The 20,228-nt window shown below is 37.3% G+C and overlaps 1 protein-coding gene across 1 annotated transcript in view; it reads right to left on the bottom strand.

Annotated features, from left to right (window-relative positions):
* LOC128654016 (interleukin-18 receptor 1) overlaps positions 1–20,228 on the bottom strand; it is a 227,354-nt gene that overhangs the window by 11,313 nt on the left and 195,813 nt on the right. Inside the window, exons 6-7 of the mRNA XM_053707659.1 lie at positions 3,412–3,573; positions 2,864–3,022 (exon numbers count right to left, since the gene is read on the bottom strand). Of these exons, the coding sequence (XP_053563634.1) occupies positions 2,864–3,022; positions 3,412–3,573 (321 nt within the window). The remainder of the gene's footprint in view (positions 1–2,863; positions 3,023–3,411; positions 3,574–20,228) is intronic.

Genomic DNA, 20,228 nt, shown 5'->3' with positions numbered 1-20,228 from the left:
TAAAATAAGGGGTTTTATCTAATGTCATGTAATCATCAGAGTAATAATGGCTTCCTGGTGACAACTGCATCCCTTATTTCGCTTTGCTATTAATTTGAGGCTAACAGATACTATTTCTGAGTAATTACATCTTTGGGGTTAATCCAATAAATTAATGAAGTGAGAGAGTGTAAAACAGCTCACATTTTATAGACAATCAATATAGAATAATTTTTGTTGCAAGTGTTTTATGTTGGTTTGGCAATTTTCGCTAATTTAAAAATGGTTATTGCATATACTACTATAATTAGTTCTCTTTCTGAAAAGCACAATTGTGTGTGCTTTTTAAATGTCTCTAATATTGTATGTGTATTTTATATGTATTTCATGTGTAAAGTGACAAAAAAATTATTTTAAAATACAAATTTGAATTAAAAGGATTGTTGATGCTAAGGGGGATATTTATCAAAGGTCTGGCGGACTTGATCCGACAGTGCGGATCAGGTCCGCCAGACCTCGCTGAATGCGGAGACCAATACGCTCTCCGTATTCAACATTGCACCAGAAGCTCTTCTGAACTGCTAGTGCAACGCCGTCCCCTGCAGATTCGCGGCCAATCGTCCTCCAGCATGGGGGTGTCAATCAACCCGATCGTACTCGATCGGGTTGATTTTCTGCGCTGTCTGTCCACCTGCTCAGAGCAGGCGGACAGGGTGATGGAGCAGCGGTTATGGAGCACAGGCCTAAAAGCTCCATCCGGAGCTTGATAAATGGGCCCCTATATGTAATATAATAAAGTATATGATTGCTGAATTTGTAAAATAACTCCAATGCTCTTGTTTATTGTGTTTCTGTTACATAAGGGTATATTGCATAGTGAATTGTAAAGAGAGTATTGCAGATATAGCATAGTGCCAAAGCTAGATGAGGAGGTGTAGTGTTAGTAAGTGAGTGTTCACTTGCAGTTTTTTATTGTTTGGTGTGGGAATGATGCATTCTTAGTGCAGGATTTTGATCAAACATGTATAGAATATTGTTTGATTATGCTGGATCACTTTGTTTTAATAAACTTTTTTTTCTTCAGGTTACCAATACAGTTAATATACAGCTAGATTATGAATGGATCACTATTTAGCACTTTCGTTTGAGAGCGTAAACTTTGCTAGATAGAAGCTTTTTTTGCACACATCAGGTTTGAGTATTACAAATTGAAAGTAAAAAGTTTGCGCATGAGTGAAACCCGGTGTACGCTAACCAAACATTGTGACCGTGTTAACGTATTCTTCACATAGAAGTCAATGGAGAGCACAGAAGAAAAAACCTAACACCTATCACTTGCTCGCTAACCCAGCAGGAGTTATGAATATTTATCATTCCAATGTTCTTCACATACAGGATAATGTAATTTTTTTTATTAACATTTGTTTCTATATATATCTATATAGACTTATAACTGTATATCTATATCTATATATTTAATAAAAAAAAACATTTCTGTGTGAAGAACATAGAAATGTAAAATATGAGTAATGTACATCGGGTTTTCGCGATTTGTGTCTAATGCGGTGTCGGGTTAGCGCACATGAAGAATTGCTAACTTTAATGCGTTATTGAAATATTATGTATAAAATTTAAAAAAAAATTATATTTATTAAAAATGATACATACTGTAAAAAATTAAATAATCCATATATATATACTGCGTGTGTTTAAATATAAATATATATATATAAAGTCCTTTGCAGCTCTTTATTTGTCAAACACCTTATACGAGCCCTTATAACTTTTTTAATATTTTTTTTTTAAATAATTTTTATCACATAGAGGCCAATTTAACAAATGTCTGTCTGACCTGATCCGACATTTCGGATCAGGTCCGACAGACATTGCTGAATGCGGAGAGCAATACGCTCTCCGTATTCAGCATTGCACCAGCAGCTCACAAGAGCTGTTGGTGCAACGTCGCCCCCTGCAGACTCGTGGCCAATGGGCCGTCATCAGGGGCATGTCAATCAACCTGATCGTACTCGATCGGGTTGAATTGTGGCGATTCCTGTCCGCCTCATCAGAGCAGACGGACAGGGTTATGGAGCAGCGGCCTTTAGACCGCTGCTCCATAATTTGTGTTTCTGGCGAGTCCGTTTGGAGCTTGATAGATAAGCCCCATAGTGTTTATATGAGTGTAACTGTACTTTTAAGTGTATTTATGCTTTGTTTAATGCAACTTTTCTCCCTACCCTTTAGGCGAGCTTTCAAGTCCTGCTAATCCGTTGGGCATAAATCTTGATTGTGCTCTAGTGAACACATTTACTTTCAACTTGTCATACACACGCTATTTCTGACGTGCGCAAAAAGACAATACCATTTGTGCACAAACTATAGCACTCCATTCATTATCTAGCCCAGAATTTTTGCCACGGTAAATAGAGCATTGTAAATGCCAATGCTTGATGCAAGCACATTGTTCCAATTGGTAACTTTTAGATCATTATTACAGCTTTGATTTAATATATTTCAGTAGGATTACCTTAAGTCTTGGTATCCTTTGCTGAAAAGCAGGTAGGTTAGCCCATGAGTGTGCACGTGTCTCAATCAAAACATGGCAGCAGTTTTGCAACAATGCTTTTAACAGTTATATATTGTGTAAGCATTGCTTCGATCTAGTGATCAAAAGCATTCTTGCAAAACAGCTGCCATGTAGCGCTCTAGACTCGTGCACACTATATAGAATTTTCAGCAAAGAATATAATGAGAATAAAGTAAATTAAAAAATCCTATGCTCTATCTGAATCATGAAAGTGATTGATCTAAATTCTCTTGAGTCCTAGTATAGTTTTGGTAACGTTAACAAAAACATTGTGATGCAATTGTTCTTAATACAGACCTCCTCCTGGTAATAGGTCTCGCTCACGAATACATAATTTATAACCAAAGTGATTTTCCATAACAGTAGGTAGAATGTGGAAAGCAAACTCGTGCTCTTCCTCAGAATCAGTAACAGAATTATTTAGGAAGGATAAAAATGCATCATATTCCTTTCCATCTGTACAACAACAACAAAAAGGATTGATTATATTATCACACAAATTGTAATGAAAGTACAGAAATGACTTCTTGACATAAATAAGTTTGTTTATATGTTAGAGACACATTACAGAAATCTGGTCTCCAAAGTAATTTCAAAAATAGTGTAAGGAAAAGATTACAGATACGTATGTCTGGCAGGAAAGGAAACATATGCAAAGATAAAAGATGTTAATCAGTGTGAAAAAATCATTATTAAAGAAATGCCCAATACAAAGTGAAAGTTATACTGATCTCTAATTAAAACGCTACAATGTTGAATAACAACACTATTCAGGGAACATTTTACTATGCTACATGTATGCAAATGTAGTGCCAAATAAAGCTTTAGATCTAGAATGTACTCACCCCCGATGGTTTCATCCATTCCCGCTAGCTTCCGATATAGTAAAACAATATCTATTCTAAAGAACAGGCCCACAAACACCAGGATAAGAAAGCAAATGGTTAAAGTGATTGATGTGGCCATTGATGTATTAAAGGCATGCTGAGAAATGTCTTGCTTTTTTTCTGGTAAAAAAAAATGTTTCATTTAGCAAAGGGAACAAAAATGTAAATAAAATGTAAAATTAAAACATTAACATATCCATGTATTTGTCTGTCTATCTATCTACCCATCCATCTATCCATCCATCTATCTATCTATATTTGATCCCCAAAAGGCTGTATAATAGGGACAATATACAAACTCTCTATTGCATGGGCCTTAGCAAAGAATCATCAGCAGTTAATAAGAAGATGAGTCACATAAAAACAATAATGCCATATGCTATGCCCATTCCAGTGTATTAAGGAATAAAATATAATGACAAAAATGTAAAGTGTTCTTATGGACTTCTAGGAAATAAGTAAATGAGGGATATTGACACCTGTAATTACATACTTAAAACTCCAGTTGCTAAAATTTTCCTTTTTCATGTTTATTCCACAAACTATTATGCTATTCTCTTTTCTATTCCTATTTCCATATTTATTCTAAAAGAAGGCCCTAATCATGTTAAATATAAAAAAGGCCTATAAATGCCACATATCAATGCTGTCCATGGTGGTGTCTGACAGAGCAAGGAGCAATCATATTACTTTTTAACAGGGTTATCAGAGTTTTGAATAGTTGCTGATACATATCTTGAGAACACAAAATCATATAATTAAATTTGTATATTTTTTCTTATTTGATTGCAGTTTTTCCTAACATTTTTTCACCTAACTAGAAAAAGGAAATGTCTTACTGAAGTTATGAAATCTACTCAAAAAGACTTATGTTCATGGTTTTCATATTAGGCTATATCAATAATAAGAAAACCTGGATCTAAGTGCATCTTGAGCTGATTTTTGGATTAAAAAGATTTCTCTTTCCTATTTTAGCTAATTGATATAACTCCCAGAATTTTGTTGAGGGATCACTGATATATGTATTATAGGCATTTCGTAATTGGTTGGCCAGTTGTGAGTCCCGCAATATACTTTCCCTTTTTTGTATGATTAAATAGGCTTTAGTCTCGCCCCTAATTACAGCCTTAAAAGATTCCCATAGTGTTTCGATTTGTATTAACAGGGAGGCATTTATATCAAGAAATTCTTTTCATTTTATTTTCAACCAAACTTTAAATTTAACATTGTCTGACAAATACCTTGGGAAAAAGAGCCTATTATTATTTTGTCCCTGTAAGTTCCTTAATGTAATAGATAAGGTTAGGATTGCATGATCCGAAATAGCTATTTCCTTAATATCTGTTGTCATGTCCAAACCTAGCATATTTTCAACAACAAAAAGTAATCTATTCTAGACATTGTTTGGTGTGAATGAGATTCGCAGGTGAAACGTCTTAAATCCGGATTGTGGATACGCCAGGTGTCCTTAATGTGTAACAACCTAATAACATTTTTAAAAATTTTGGACTCTTTTTTACTATTTTTGTTCAATGAGGGTTTAAGCCTATCTAGAGTTGGGTATGCAGTTAGATTAAAATCCCCTGCAATAACCAGATTTTTTGAATAAACATGCAATAATTTTCTCTGTAGGTTATACTAAAAAGTTTTATCTACATTATTCGGGGCATAGATATTACAAAAATTGAAAAGCATACCTTCTATCATGATTTGCATAATCAAAAATCTTTCTTCTGGATCTAATTCATAGTCTAAAATATTATATTGTAAAGTTTTATTAAAAAGAAGTGCCACGCCCTTTTTCTGTTCCTGCATGGGGTTCCTATTACTTCACCTATCCACCCTGTTTTAAGTTTAATGAGTTCAGTTTCTCGTAAATGTGTCTTCTGCAAGAAGACTATATCTGGTTTATATCTATTTAAATGGGTCACTATTTTTTTCGTTTTTTAGGTGATGTAATACCACCAACATTCCAGGTTGCTAGGTTGAGTTTAGCTTTCATCTAAGATAGAATATAGGGTATAGTGAGTAGTCCTACAGTGGGCTTTACAAAGGCAAGCTGAGAATAAATAGGGTACCTACGGGGGTGGGCGGCGGGGAAGCAAGAGGGGAAAAAAAAGGGGGGTAGCAGCCATCTGGGGCACTCTTTCACTTGTAAGTCATTTAAAGCATTGTTATAATAATTTTAACATAAAATGACAACAGACTTAAATACCTCTTTAATGGCATATGCCATTTTTCCTTTTGCTTCTTATCTTAAGAGCGGTTTTAAGTTTGTCAGAATAGCGTAACGCCTTTTTTTTTTTGCAAAGTCCCTGACCTCTCCTGGGGTACTCAGCAGAATGGTTTTATTTTCTGTAAATATTTTCATTTTAGCAGGATAAATAACTGTGGCTTTAATGCCACTAGCAATAAGTTTGGTGCAGAGAGGCATAATTTCTTTACGTTTTTGTGTAGTTTCTATTGAAAAATCTTGAAACAATAAAATTGTTTTCTCTTCTATTACAAGGGGTATCTTTTTCCTATAATGCTGCATAATGCTGAGTTTATCCTGGTAGTTCAGGAACTTTGCAATCACTGGTCTATTTTAGAATGTGCCATCTGGAAAAGTTTTGGGGCTTCTAATGCGGTGTGCCCTTTCAACTGGAAACGGGAGTAGGCTAGGGTCAATTCCTAAGGCCTGCGGTAGTATTTTCAATATAAATCCAAGGAAATCTTGAGGGTCAATAGATTCTGGTATACCGATAACTCTAATGTTACGTCTAGTGCGATCTTCGATCTCATTCAATTTATATTGAATATAAGTTAATTGTATCGTTTGGTCTCATATGATTGTCTCTTGCTGGTCATTGGTGTTTTCTAAATCTGATATGCCTTGTTCAGCCTCATGTAGTCTATGTGAAAAATGTTTAAATTAACTAGCAAGATTTGAAATATCTGCTTTAAGCTGTTCAAATTGTGGAATCAGGAGGTCTGAAATTTGTTTAATAATGTCCTGGGGTTCCTTCAGGGTCATGTCTGTTAAATTGATAGGTGGCATGTTAGGTGAATGTATTTTAAGATTGGTCATGAATTTGTCCATGGAGTATGTGTGTAGTATATTAGTGTACAAGCACAACAATCAAATTAACATGTGTTATTTTACTAGGCACAGGGTTTACAGTCTTAATCCTTAAACCTGATAAAAATAAGTGACAAAGGAAGCGACCAAGAGTTATCTACGGTATAACTGCTGGGACCCCTGGTGGATAAATATAAAGATAAAATAGAGTCCAGTGTTTTTTTTGTTTTTGATTTTTTATGTGTAGATTATAGATTAATAAACGAGGGATATAATGGACAAATAACCTACAAACTGATAGCCCTTATAAGCAGCAATACCGCTGTTTTCCCATCAGCTTACCACATTAACATACTTTGGATATGTAGTCAGTCACATAACCACTTTTCTTTCAGCTACATTGCGAGTTTTGCGGTATGAGTGAAAAAGCAGCGTTAAGCCTCATAACGCTGCTTTTTCACTACCGCTGGTATTACAAGTCTGTCTGGGAGGCCAAAAAGTGAGTGGTACACCCTATACCGCCAAGATTCGTAACGCATTCTAAAGTCAGTAGTTAAGAGTTTTAGGGTACAACGCCGTAACATAAAACTCATAACTAAAGTGCTAAAAAGTACATTAACACCCATAAACTACCTATTAACCCCTAAACCGAGACCCCCCTGCATTGCAAACACTAAAATAAAATTTATTGGATATCCATTATACCTATCTGCTTTACAGCCCCCTGCGTGCCACTAGCACTAAGTGCAGGGCTTTCCAAAGAGGACCGGGAGTACAGCGCATAGAGGGGAGCGCAAGAATCGGCCTCTACCTTCAGCCGGAACACCTTTCTGTGACGTCAGATGCCAAAGCTACAGTCAGCCCCGCTCGAGGTGAGGACCGGGCGAGGGAGTAAGACCAGCAACTGACAAGTCTACAACTTGGTAAAGTACACGGCTTTTTGGTGTTGACACGCAAATATCTTACAAAGTAAGAGAACTTTGGACAACGGATTCATTTCTCTAAACATTATATTTGGCAGCTACGGCTTTTCTCTAATAAGGCAGCTTGGTGGTATTTCAATTAACGGAACTCTGTCATTGGTTTTGATGTTTTAAAATAATATTTATTTCTGCCTGAATCACAATAACTACATAGGCACTGCCGATTATCTTGTTTGTTTGTTTGTTTTTTAAACCTGTATTAGTTTTAGCGTTCAATAGATTTTTTAGGATATTAGCGGTCATTAGACTTTTTAGGATATTAGCTTAATTTACTTTGGGGAGACGTCCCTTTGTATTTATATTCTGTGATCATTAATATGTTTTATTAAATTTGTTTTAGTGTTGATACCTTTAGCTTTGAGCGCCTCCCTTATTTCCATTTTTTTTTTCTAAAATTTATTAACCCCTAATCTGCCGCTCCGGACATCACCGCCACTATAATAAACATATTAACCCCTAAACCGCCGCACACCCGCCTCGCAAACACTAGTTAAATATTATTAACCCCTAATCTGTTGCCCCTAACATTGTCGCCACCTACCTACATGTATTAACCCCTAAGTCTAACACTAACCCTAACATCCCCTAACTTAAATATAATTAAAATAAATCTAAAGAAAACCAACTATTAATAACTAAATAATTTCTATTTAAAACTAAATACTTACCTGTAAAATAAACCCTAAGCTAGCTACAATATAACTAATAGTTACATTGTATCTAGCTTAGGGTTTATTTTTATTTTACAGGCAAGTTTGTATTTATTTTAACTAGGTAGAATACTTACTAAATAGTTATTAACTATTTAATAACTACCTAGCTAGAATAAATACAAATTTACCTGTGAAATAAAACCTAACCTGTCTTACAATAAAACCTAACCTTACACTACAATTAAATAAATTACCAAAATTAAATACAATTAACTAAATTAAAAACAATTACCTAAATTACAACAAAAAACCCCCACAAAATAAAAAACAAATGACAAGATATTTAAACTAATTACACCTAATCTAATAGCCCTATCAAAATAAAATGCCCCCCCAAAATAAAAAAAACCCTAGACTAAACAAAAACTACCAATAGCCCTTTTAGGCCTTTTGGCCTTCAGGCCTTTTGGCCTTTTGTGGGGCATTGCTCCAAAGAAATCAGCTCTTTTACCTGTAAAAAAAATACAAACAACCCCCCAACAGTCAAACCCACCACCCACACAACCAACATTCCAAATAAAACCCTAACTAAAAAAAAATAAGCTCCCCATCAGCCAATAGGATTTTTTCATTCCGGTAATTCTATTAGCCAATCAGAATCTAAGGGACGCCATCTTGGATGACGTCACTTAAAGGAACCTTAATTCGTCGGGAGTCATCGTAAGAAGAGAATGCTCCACGCCGGATGTCTTGAAGATGGACCCGCTCCGCGCCGGATGGATGAAGATAGAAGATGCCGTCTGGGTGAAGACTTCTGCCCTTCTGGAGGACCACTTCTCCCGGCTTGGATGAAGACTTCTCCTGGCTTCGTTGAGGACTTCTTGCCACTTCGTTGAGGACTTCTTCCTCAAGAAGTCCTCAACGAAGGTTTATTGGGTGGGTTTTATTTTTAGGTTAGGGCTTTAGGCTGCAAAAGAGCTAAATGCTCTATAAAGGGCAATGCCCATCCAAATCCCCTTTCAGGGCAATGGGGAGCTTAGGTTATTTTAGTTAGGGTTTTATTTGGGGGGTTGGTTGTGTGGGTGGTGGGTTTTAGTGTTTGGGGGGTTGTTTGTATTTTTTTTACAGGTAAAAGAGCTGATTTCATTGGGGCAATGCCCCACAAAAGGCCCTTTTAAGGGCTATTGGTAGTTTAGTTTAGGCTAGGGTTTTTTTTATTTTGGGAGGGCTTTTTTATTTTGATAGGGCTATTAGATTAGGTGGAATTAGTTTAAATATCTTGCCATTTGTTTTTTATTTTGTGTAATTTAGTGTTAGTTTTGTAATTTAAGTAATTGTATTTAATTTAGCTAATTGTATTTAATTTAGGTAATGTATTTAATTGTAGTGTAAGGTTAGGTGTTAGTGTAAGACAGGTTCGGTTTTATTTTTCAGGTAAATTTCTATTTATTTTAGCTAGGTAGTTATTAAATAGTTAATAACTATTTAGTAACTATTCTACCTAGTAAAAATAAATGCAAACTTGCCTGTAAAATAAAAAGAAACCCTAAGCTAAATACAATGTAACTATTAGTTATATTGTAGTTAGCTTAGGGTTTATTTTACAGGTAAGTATTTAGTTTTAAATAGGAATTATTTAGTTATTAATAGTAGGTTTTCTTTATATTTATTTTAATTATATTTAAGTTAGGGGGTGTTAGGGTTAGGTTTAGGCTTAGGTTTAGGAGTTAATAATTATAGTATAGTGGCGGCGACGTTGGGGGTGGGAGATTAGGGGTTATCAAATGTAGATAGGTGGCGGCGATGTTAGTGGCGGCAGATTAGGGGTTAATAATATTTAACTAATGTTTGTGATGCAGGAGTGTGGCGGTTTACTTGTTAATATGTTTATTATAGTGGTGGCGATGTCCGGAGAGGCAGATTAGGGGTTAATAAGTATAATGTAGGTGTCGGCGGTGTTGGGGGCGGCAGATTAGGGGTTAATAAGTGTAAGATTAGGGGTGTTTAGACTCAGGGTTCATGTTAGGGTGTTAGGTGTAAACATAAATTTTGTTTCCCTATAGGAATCAATGAGGCTGCGTCATTGAGCTTTACGCTGCTTTATTGCCGGTGTTAGACTTTTTCGTACAACCAGCTCACCACTGACTTAAGCAGCGCTGGTATTGGAGTGCGGTATGGAGCACAAGTTTGCTCTACGCTTCTTTCTTGTCTTTTAATGCCGGGTTTATAAAAACCTGTAATACCAGCGCTGTAGGTAAGTGAGCGGTGACAATATCATGCATGTTAGCACTGCACCCCTCATACCGTAAAACTCGTAATCTGGCCGTTTGTTAGTTATAAAACTTTTACAATGTTGTGAGAGGGGGTAAGGAATACTTGTATGCTTTAGATTAGAACCATTACCTTGCGACTTGTTACCCTCCAATGATCTGCTATCTTACAACTTTTAGGTTACCTGTACATTGTAACATAGACAAAATTTGGGGTATGTTAGCCCGTTTATGCATCCCTTTTTCCCCCTACAAACACTAAATCAAAAATAATAGCGTTACTCCAGCAGCCAGTTTGTAAATATTTTGAGTCAGTTCTAAGTTAACTCCCTGCTGGGGTAAGACTGCTGAGTTTAACTGTTTGTAAATACACCAAAGCTTGATAGCCAAACAAACGCAGATCAGACTTGAGTTTAAAGTTAGTTCTCTGGCTATTTTAAGTAATAATAGTCTGCAGCTTTTACAGGAGCGTTCTTACCAGATTGTCAGCGACGGTTTAGCCCACCTTCGACAGGCCTTTACTGGTGGTCGCCAGACTTCTGGTTTCTGTGGTATACTGTTCATTTCAGGCAGCGTATGCAAAGGCAGCGTGGAGGGGTCATAAAGGTGCGCAAATTGCGCTGAGTGTGACGCCGACTTGGGCTTCCCTTTGTTATCCCAGTAGTACTCCAGCTGGTGTCCCAACAATGTGCTCCTCCCGGGAGGCAAATCGTTTTGAACCATTTCGGTTCGCTGTATCCCAGTTGCAGATGATTCAACTCCTCACTGGCAGTGCAGATATGTCTTGGCAAACTACCCCTCTGTTCCACTGCGTGTTGTCTGATGGTGTCGGGAGATGTGCGTCTTGCACCGTGGCAGCTCCTCTAACTTCGCGCAGGCCACCTGGAGGTTCCGCTCCAGATGGTCCACCTCCTGAGCGCTTCCCCAATCTAGTGCATCGGCGGCCGCCTCTTGTTCTCAGGGTTGTCTCAAGAGAAGTAGTCAGTCACGGGTAGATAGATAGCCAGTCCTCCTGGCTAATTAGTTAAGTCTGAGTGCTACCCAGGTAGACCCGGGTTGGGGCCAGTGAACACCTCTGAGTAGGCCGGATCAACTCCCCTGGATGGTATGTGGGGAGTGTATGACCAAGCTGCAATGTATGCAACAATCTGGTAGCCGGCTTGGGATTGCACGGCTCCTAGGAAATGCTTGCAGGGTCACAAGACTTAGGAGTTAGCTCTCTCCCGTTACTCCTATTAGCATTTTTTTCTTCGTTCTCTTGGTATCTTTATTTTAAAAAGCAGGAATGTTAAAGTGATGGTAAATTTCAAACTATATGAATGTTGCAATAAAACATATATTAGTTTGCAAGTAAAACCACATAATTATTTTTTTAAAGTATATATATATATATATATATATATATATATATATATATATATATATATATATATATATATATATATATATTTTATAATAAAAGGTTTATAATCCTAATTGATATTGTCTGTTCCTCCGCACCCATTAATTTCCTCTTTTGGCTGGGCTGTGATGTATAGAGCAGTCACACCACTCTCTACATAGGCTTTCTATGGGCTTTAAAGAGGCTGGACTTCAAGATTGTCAAATGACACACATGTTGATTGGATGTTCACTGGAATTGTCATTAAAAAAAAATTCATACATGTGGGCCGGTATAACATTGTAATAGAAGCATTACTCTATGAACTAATTTAACCCTTTCACAGATGGATTAAAAAAAAAGTATACATATACATTCTTAATGGCAAATATTACATTTATGGCATTTGATTATTTAGGGGGATATTTATCAAAGCCTCAACTATGCTGCATTCGCCGGCACCAATACGCTCGCCTAACATCGCCTAAAATTGCGGCCATGGACCTGAATACGCTCTCCATATTTATAAAAAAGCCATCAAAAAGCCGCGCAGCAAGTTAGGGGCAATGAGCATCGGACTGTTGTTAACTAACAGTTATTGATCTCGCTGCTATTCGGCTTTTTAACAACTTTATTTATACCCTGTCACTAAACGCCGCCAATATACTAAAATGTTTAACCCCTATCCCTCTGCTCCCTGACCCCGCCGCCACTAAATAAAGTTATTAACCCCTATCCCACCACTCCGGACTCCGCCGCAACTAAATAAAGTTATTAACCCCTATCCTGCCCCTCCTGGACCCTGCCACAACCTAAATAAAGGTATTAACCCCTAAACCTCTGGCCTCCCATATCACTACCATTAACTAAACCTATTAACCCCTAAATCGCCAGCCTCCCACATCGCCATAAACCAAATTAAGCTATTAACCCCAAAACCTAACAACCCGCTAACTTTACATTAAAATTACCACATCCCTATCTTAAAATAAATTTAAGCTTACCTGTTGAATTAAAATAAACTATTTTTAAACTATTAATTAACCTACCCTAACTATTATACTACAATTACATTAAACTAGCAATTAAATTACCTAAATTACATATTAAAAAAACCTAACCCTACTAAAATTATTTAAATCTACTATTAAAAATTACTAAATTACCAAAAAAATAAACGCTGTTACAAAAAAATAAAAAAACACAAAATTACGGGGGGAAAAAAAACACAGTATCAAAAATAAAAAAAGAATTACACCTAATCTAATAGCCCTATGAAAATAAAAAAAAAACCCAAAATAAAAAAACCCTAGCTTACAATAAGCTACCAATGGCCCTTAAAAGGGCCTTTTGCGGGGCATTGTCCCAAATAAATCAGTTCTTTTACCTGTAAAAAAAAATACAAACAACCTCAACAGTAAAACCCACCACCCAACCAACCAACCCCCCAAATAAAAAGCCTATCTAAAGAACCTAAGCTCCCCATTGCCCTGAAAAGGGCATGTGTATGGGCATTCCCCCTAAAAGGGCATTTAGCTCTTTTACCTGCCCAGACCCTACTCTAAAAATAAAACCCATCCAAAAAAACATTAAATAAACCTAACACTAACCCCCAGACGATCCACTTAGAGTTTTTGAAGTTCCGCTTGAAGGATCCATCCAGCCGGCAAGAAGTCTTCATCCGGGAGGCAAGAAGTCTTCATCCGGGTGACCTCTTCCATCTTCATCCATCTGGCGAAGTCTTCATCCATGCGGCCTCTTCTATCTTCATCCATCCGGCGCGGAGCAGGTCCATCCTGAAGACATCTGGCGCAGACCTCCTCCTCAATATGGTCACCGCCCTAAACTGGAACTTGAATGCAAGTGACGTCATCCAAGATGACGTCCCTTGCATTCCTATTGGCTGAAAGGTTCCAATCAGCCAATAGGATTAGAGCTGCTAATATCCTATTGGCTGTTCCAATCAGCCAATAGGATTTGAGCAGCTCTCATCCTATTGGCTGTTCCAATCAGGCAATAGAATTGAGCTCTCATCCTATTGGCTGATTGGAACAGCCAATAGGATTTTAGCAGCTCTAATCCTATTGGCTGATTGGAACCTTTTAGCCAATAGGAATGCAAGGGACGCCATCTTGGATGACGTCACTTGCATTCAAGTTCCAGTTTACGACGGCGACCGTATTGAAGAGGAGCTCTGCGCCAGATATCTTCAGGATGGATCTGCTCCGCACCAAGTGGATGAAGATAGAAGAGGCCGCATGGCTGAAGACTTCGCCGGATGGATGAAGATGGAAGAGGCCGCATGGATGAAGACTTCTTGCCTCCCAGATGAAGACTTCTTGCCGGCTGGATGGATCCTACAAGCAGAACTTCAAAAACTGTAAGTGGATCGTCGGGGGTTAGTGTTAGGTTAATTTAAGTTTTTTTTGGGTGGGTTTTATTTTTAGTTTAGGGTCTGGGCAGGTAAAAGAGCTAAATGCCCTTTTAAGGACAATGCCCATACAAATGCCCTTTTCAGGGCAATGGGGGGCTTAGGTTTTTTGGATAGGCTTTTTATTTGGGGGGGTTGGTTGGTTGGGTGGTGGGTTTTACTGTTGGGGGTGTTTGTATTTTTTTTACAGGTAAAATAGCTGATTTCTTTAAGGGCCATTGGTAGTTTATTGTAGGCTAGGGGTTTTTTATTGGGGGGGGGGGGGCTTTTTTATTTTGATATGGCTATTAGATTAGGTGTAATTCTTTTTTATTTTTTAAACCGTGGTTTGTTTTGTTTTCGTAATTTAGTGTTTTTTATTTTTTGTAACTTAGCGTTTATTTTTTTTGGTAATTTAGTAATTTTTAATAGTAGATTTAAAATAATTTTAGTAGGGTTAGGTTTTTTTAATATGTAATTTAGTTAATTTAATTGCTAGTTTAATGTAATTGTAGTATAATAGTTATGGTAGGTTAATTAATAGTTTAAAAATAGTTTATTTTAATTCTACAGGTAAGCTTAAATTTATTTTAAGATAGGGATGTGGTAATTTTAATGTAAAGTTAGCTGGTTGTCATTTTTAGGGGTTAATAGCTTAATTTAGTTCATGGCGATGTGGGGGGCTAGCGGTTTAGGGGTTAATAGATTTAGTTAATGGTAGTGATGTGGGATGCCAGAGGTTTAGGAGTTAATAACTTTATTTAGGTTGCGGTGGGGTCCGGGAGCGGCGGGATAGTGGTTAATAGTTTTAATTAGTTGTGGCGGGGTCCGGGAGCGGCGGGATAGGGATTAATACATTTATTTAGTTGCAGCGTGGTCCGGGAGCGGCGGAATAGGGGTTAGTAGGTTGTGGCGATGTCGGGGCGGCAGATTAGGGGTGTTTAGACTCGGGGCTTATGTTAGGGTGTTAGGTGTTAACGTTACTAGTTTTCTAACATACTATAGAAATCAATGGGAAATCGAACATAAGCCTTTACTGCTTTCAGACTCCCATTGATTCCTATGGCATCTGCGGCCTGAAAGGGTGGCGGATTGAAAACCAGGTATGCTGGGCCGGAATAGCCGAGAGCGTACCGGTTAATTATTTGATAACTTTGAAAAAGTATCAGATAGTGCCGAATGTGTATTTGGAACATCTTTAATGATGTAAGCATCGATCTGTGTCAGATTGAGACCAGCGGAATCTTATGTTACGTCACAGATTTCAACTTTACCGGTCTGTAGGGTTTGATAACTAGGTCGAATCAAGCTCGCCAAAATTATGCTGCGGAATTTGCGGTTGACGGCTTGATAAATATCCCCCTTAAAGTTTACCATCACTTTAACTCTAAATAATAATGAGATTAAAGGAACATTAAACACTAAGGACCAGATTACAAATGGAGCGGTATTTAATGCTCCCGCCCCTGCGCTATCCCTGCTAGAAGTTTAAAAAGTTGAAAGTAAAAAGTTTTCACTCGAGTGCTAACCCGATGCAAGCAAAATACCAAAATTCAAATATCGCAACTGTGTTAACAAATTCCTCCAAAGAAGTCAATGGAGAGAAAAAAGCGGAGAAAAAAAAACTAAAAACGTACTCCTGGTCCTGGGCTTGATCCTTTGCGCCAAATGTAACTGACTTCCCCCAGTTTTGCTTTTAAACATTACTTTGAATCTTCTGGCGAGTGCCAGGTTTTCTGTGTGTTGTGTTGATAATGTTTTTAATGCTTCCCTGCGGGTCTGTCACCCCGCCTGCTCTAGGGTTAACTGCCTGGGTTTCTGGGAACTTTGCAGCTGTCTGTCAGTGTTCAGGGCTGTGGAGTTTGCTATGGCTTAGGATGTGTACCCAGTCCAGTCTGTGAGTGCAGTCCATTCCTATGTTTTGTATTTACATAGGGGAGGTTACAAAAGTCTGTGTCCCCCTGGGAGGTTCCCAGTTGGTTTGTTTGGAAGTATGCATTGTATGGGTGCTGGTTTAGGGTCCCAGGAAGGGGGAGACCTTGTCGTGGTCCTGGGCTTGATCCTTTAGCGCCAAATGTAACTGACTTCCCCCAGTTCTGCTTTTAAACATTACTGTGAATCTGCTGGCGAGTGCCAGGTTTTCTGTGTGTTGTGCGTGTACATATATGAATATCTATTTATGAATTCATAGAACATATTATGCTATGTGCAGAAAATTGGAATTTGAAATATTTACATTAACTACACAGTATAAAACTTTATTAGATATGAATATTACATAAATATGCCTTTTCATGTTTCCATCTACTTTACTGCACACACACACATACAATATGTATTTATGTGTTTATATGTGTTTATATGTGTATATATGTCTGTACATACATATATACACAAATAAATACATATGCACACACATACAAACACACACACACATATACAGTATATACAGTATATATATATATATATATATATATATATATATATATATATATATACATACATATTTATACATGTACAGTATATGTATGTATCTCTATGTTAAAGCCATTTACCTGCCTTCTTTTTTTCTAACACCTGAGACCTCATATCTTTGAGCCCTTATAACTTTTAAGTGCAATATTTTTTTTTAGCAATTTTTATTAGATAGTGTTATTATGAGTGTAAATGTACTTTTAAATGTATTTTTTATGTGTTTTGTGACACTTACTTTGTTTGGTGAAACAGTTAACTAGAGCTCTGAGGAAGCGCTATATTAATGCGTAACTTAAATTGCACTCAGGCGATCACGTTTACTTTTAACTTGTAATACGACCGCTACATCTGACACATGCAAACAACTGTGATAAACCCAGTATCGCTCATAACTGTGTGCCACTTGTAATCTGGTCCTAAATATGTTTCGTGCACCTCCCTCTAATCATGGGTGCTGCTATTTTGGAACCTAGGTTACACTGCAGGTATCTGAAGGAGAGTCACTGCAAATATGCAAACACTGGAATGCAGTGAAAGCTAGATTTGAAAATGGCGTCTCACGTGGTTACAGAGAGTATGCAATAACCTCAATACTATGCTTATAAAATATACTTAGGGCTAGATTATGGGTGGAGCACAATTTATCGCTGCAGCTCATGGGACCTATTTATCATGATGTGAGCGGACATGATCCGATATTGCGGATCATGTCCGCTGCACATCGATAAATGCTGACAGCATACTCTCTCAGCTTTTATCATTGCACCAGCAGTTCTTGTGAACTGCTGGTGCAATATCGCCCCCTGCAGATTGGGCGGTAGCAGGGGGTGTCAATCAACCCGATCATAATTAATCGGGTTGATTTCCGGCGATGTCTGTCTGCCGCCTCAGAGCAGGCAGACAGGTTATGGACCACTGTTAATCTTTTTGCACGTGTTGGGTAGTGCGTGTATTCCAAGTTAAAAGTAAAAATTTTTCCCACGAGCGCTAACCTAAAAGAAAAGGGGAAAAAACCCATAACACCCTAATGCGCGATCACATTTTTTCAAGTGTGCTAACCTGACATGAAAATTTGAATATTTCACCTTTCAATGTTCTTCAAATAGCACAATATGTTCACAAAATGGTGCCAACAGAATTCTTTAACACAGGGCTGCCACAAACCATCAATTTGCAAAAATAACAATATCTGTGAAGCGCAATAAAGAGGTATGCCTGTATATATATATATATATATACATATACAGTATATATATATATACACATAGATATACATATTTAGACATTAGACAGATGTATTTATGTATCTCTATGTTAAAGCCTGAGACCTCATATCTTGAAGCCCTTATAGATTTTTGTGCAATCTTTTTTAATAATTTTTATGAGACAGTGTTATTATAATTGTAATTATGTATTTTTTCCCCCTTTTTTGTCTGGCCTATCAGTTAACCAGAGCTGTAAAGACGCGCTAACCTGACGAGTGTAAATCACAATTTGGCTCAACTTGTAATACATGTGCTCCTTCTGATGCGAGCAAACAACCGCGATAAACCCAACATGACTTGCACAAAACAGTAACAGCTAGATTACAAGTTTTGAGCCCTATAGGGATTTTAACGACCGCCACAAAAGCAGCATTATTTCACCTCCCTATAGCTCTGCTATTACAAGTTTTAAAAAAGCAGGCTTGGGTGGGCGATATGGTTGCGTTGAGCTCCATACCGCACCGAAATCAAGCGCTGCTTTGACGTGCTCATGCACAATTTCCCCATAGACATTAATGGGGAGAGCCAGCAAAAAAAAAAGCCTAACACCTGCGATCGCGGAATGAAAAGCTCTGTAATGCAGCCCCATTGATGTCTATGGGAAAAGAAAAAGTTACGTTTAAACACCCTAACATAAAGCCCAAGTCTAAACACCCCTAATCTGCCACTCTGACATCGCCGCCACCTACATAAAACTATTAACCCCTAATCTGCTGCTCCCGATGTCTCTGCCACTATACAAAAGTTATTAACCCCTAAACTTCTGGCCTCCTACATCACTACCACTAAATAAATCCATTAACCCCTAAATCTAACCCTAATATAACCCTAAGCCTAACACCTCCTAACTTTAACATAATTAAAATACAGCTAAACTGAAGTTACAATTATTAACTAAATAATAACTATTTTAAACTAAATACAAACTTACCTGTAAAATAAAACCTAAGCTAGCTACAATATAACTAATAGTTATATTGTAGCTAGCTTAGGTTTTATTTTTATTTCACAGGTAAGTTTGAATTTATTTTAACTAGGTAGGCTGGTTAGTAAATAGTTATTAATACAAACTTGCCTATCAAATAAAACCTAACCTGCCTTACATTAAAACCTAACATTACAAAAAATAAATAAACACTAAAATTACTAAAAATAAAAATAACTAAATTACATAAAATAACAAACTCTAAATTACAAAAAATAAGCATCAAATTATCAAAAATAAAACAAGAATTACACCTAATCTAATAGCCCTATCAAAATAAAAAAGCCCCCCCCAAAATAAAATAAGACCCTAGCCTACAATAAACTATCAATGGCCCTTAAAAGGGCCCTTTGTGGGGCATTGCCCAAAAGATAACAGCTCTTTTACCTGTAAAAAAAATACAAACACCCCTCCCAACAGTAAAACTCACCACCCCCACAACCAACCCCCCCCCACTTAAAATAACTATCTAAAAAAATCTAAGAGCTCAATCCTATTGGCTGATTGCAACAGCCAATAGGATTTTAGCAGCTCTAATCCTATTGGCTGATTGAAATCTTTCAGCCAATAGGAATGCAAGGGACGCCATCTTGGATGACGTCACTTTCATTGACGTTCCATTTTACGGCTTTGGGACCAAATGAAGAGAATGCTCCGCGCCGGATTTCTTCAGGATGGACCCGCTCCACGCCGGATGGATGTAGATAGAAGAGCCTGCCTGGATGAAGACTTCTTGCTGCATGGATGAGGACTTCTCCAGCTGGATGGATCCTTCAAGCAGGACTTCAAGTACTGTAAGTGGATCGTCGGGGGTTAGTGTTAGGTTTTTTTTTATGTTTTTTTTGGGTGGATTTTATTTTTAGTTTAGGGTCTGGGCATGTAAAAGAGCTAAATATCAAATAAAACCTAACCTGCCTTACATTAAAACCTAACATTACAAAAAATAAATAAACACTAAAATTACTAAAAATAAAAATAACTAAATTACATAAAATAACAAACTCTAAATTACAAAAAATAAGCATCAAATTATCAAAAATAAAACAAGAATTACACCTAATCTAATAGCCCTATCAAAATAAAAAAGCCCCCCCCAAAATAAAATAAGACCCTAGCCTACAATAAACTATCAATGGCCCTTAAAAGGGCCCTTTGTGGGGCATTGCCCAAAAGATAACAGCTCTTTTACCTGTAAAAAAAATACAAACACCCCTCCCAACAGTAAAACTCACCACCCCCACAACCAACCCCCCCCCCACTTAAAATAACTATCTAAAAAAATCTAAGAGCTC

Source organism: Bombina bombina, chromosome 3 (assembly GCF_027579735.1).
Source record: "Bombina bombina isolate aBomBom1 chromosome 3, aBomBom1.pri, whole genome shotgun sequence".
Classification (NCBI taxonomy): domain Eukaryota; kingdom Metazoa; phylum Chordata; class Amphibia; order Anura; family Bombinatoridae; genus Bombina; species Bombina bombina.
The sequence above is the reverse complement of the archived record's forward strand: the minus strand, read 5'-3'. Positions and strand labels throughout refer to the sequence as shown.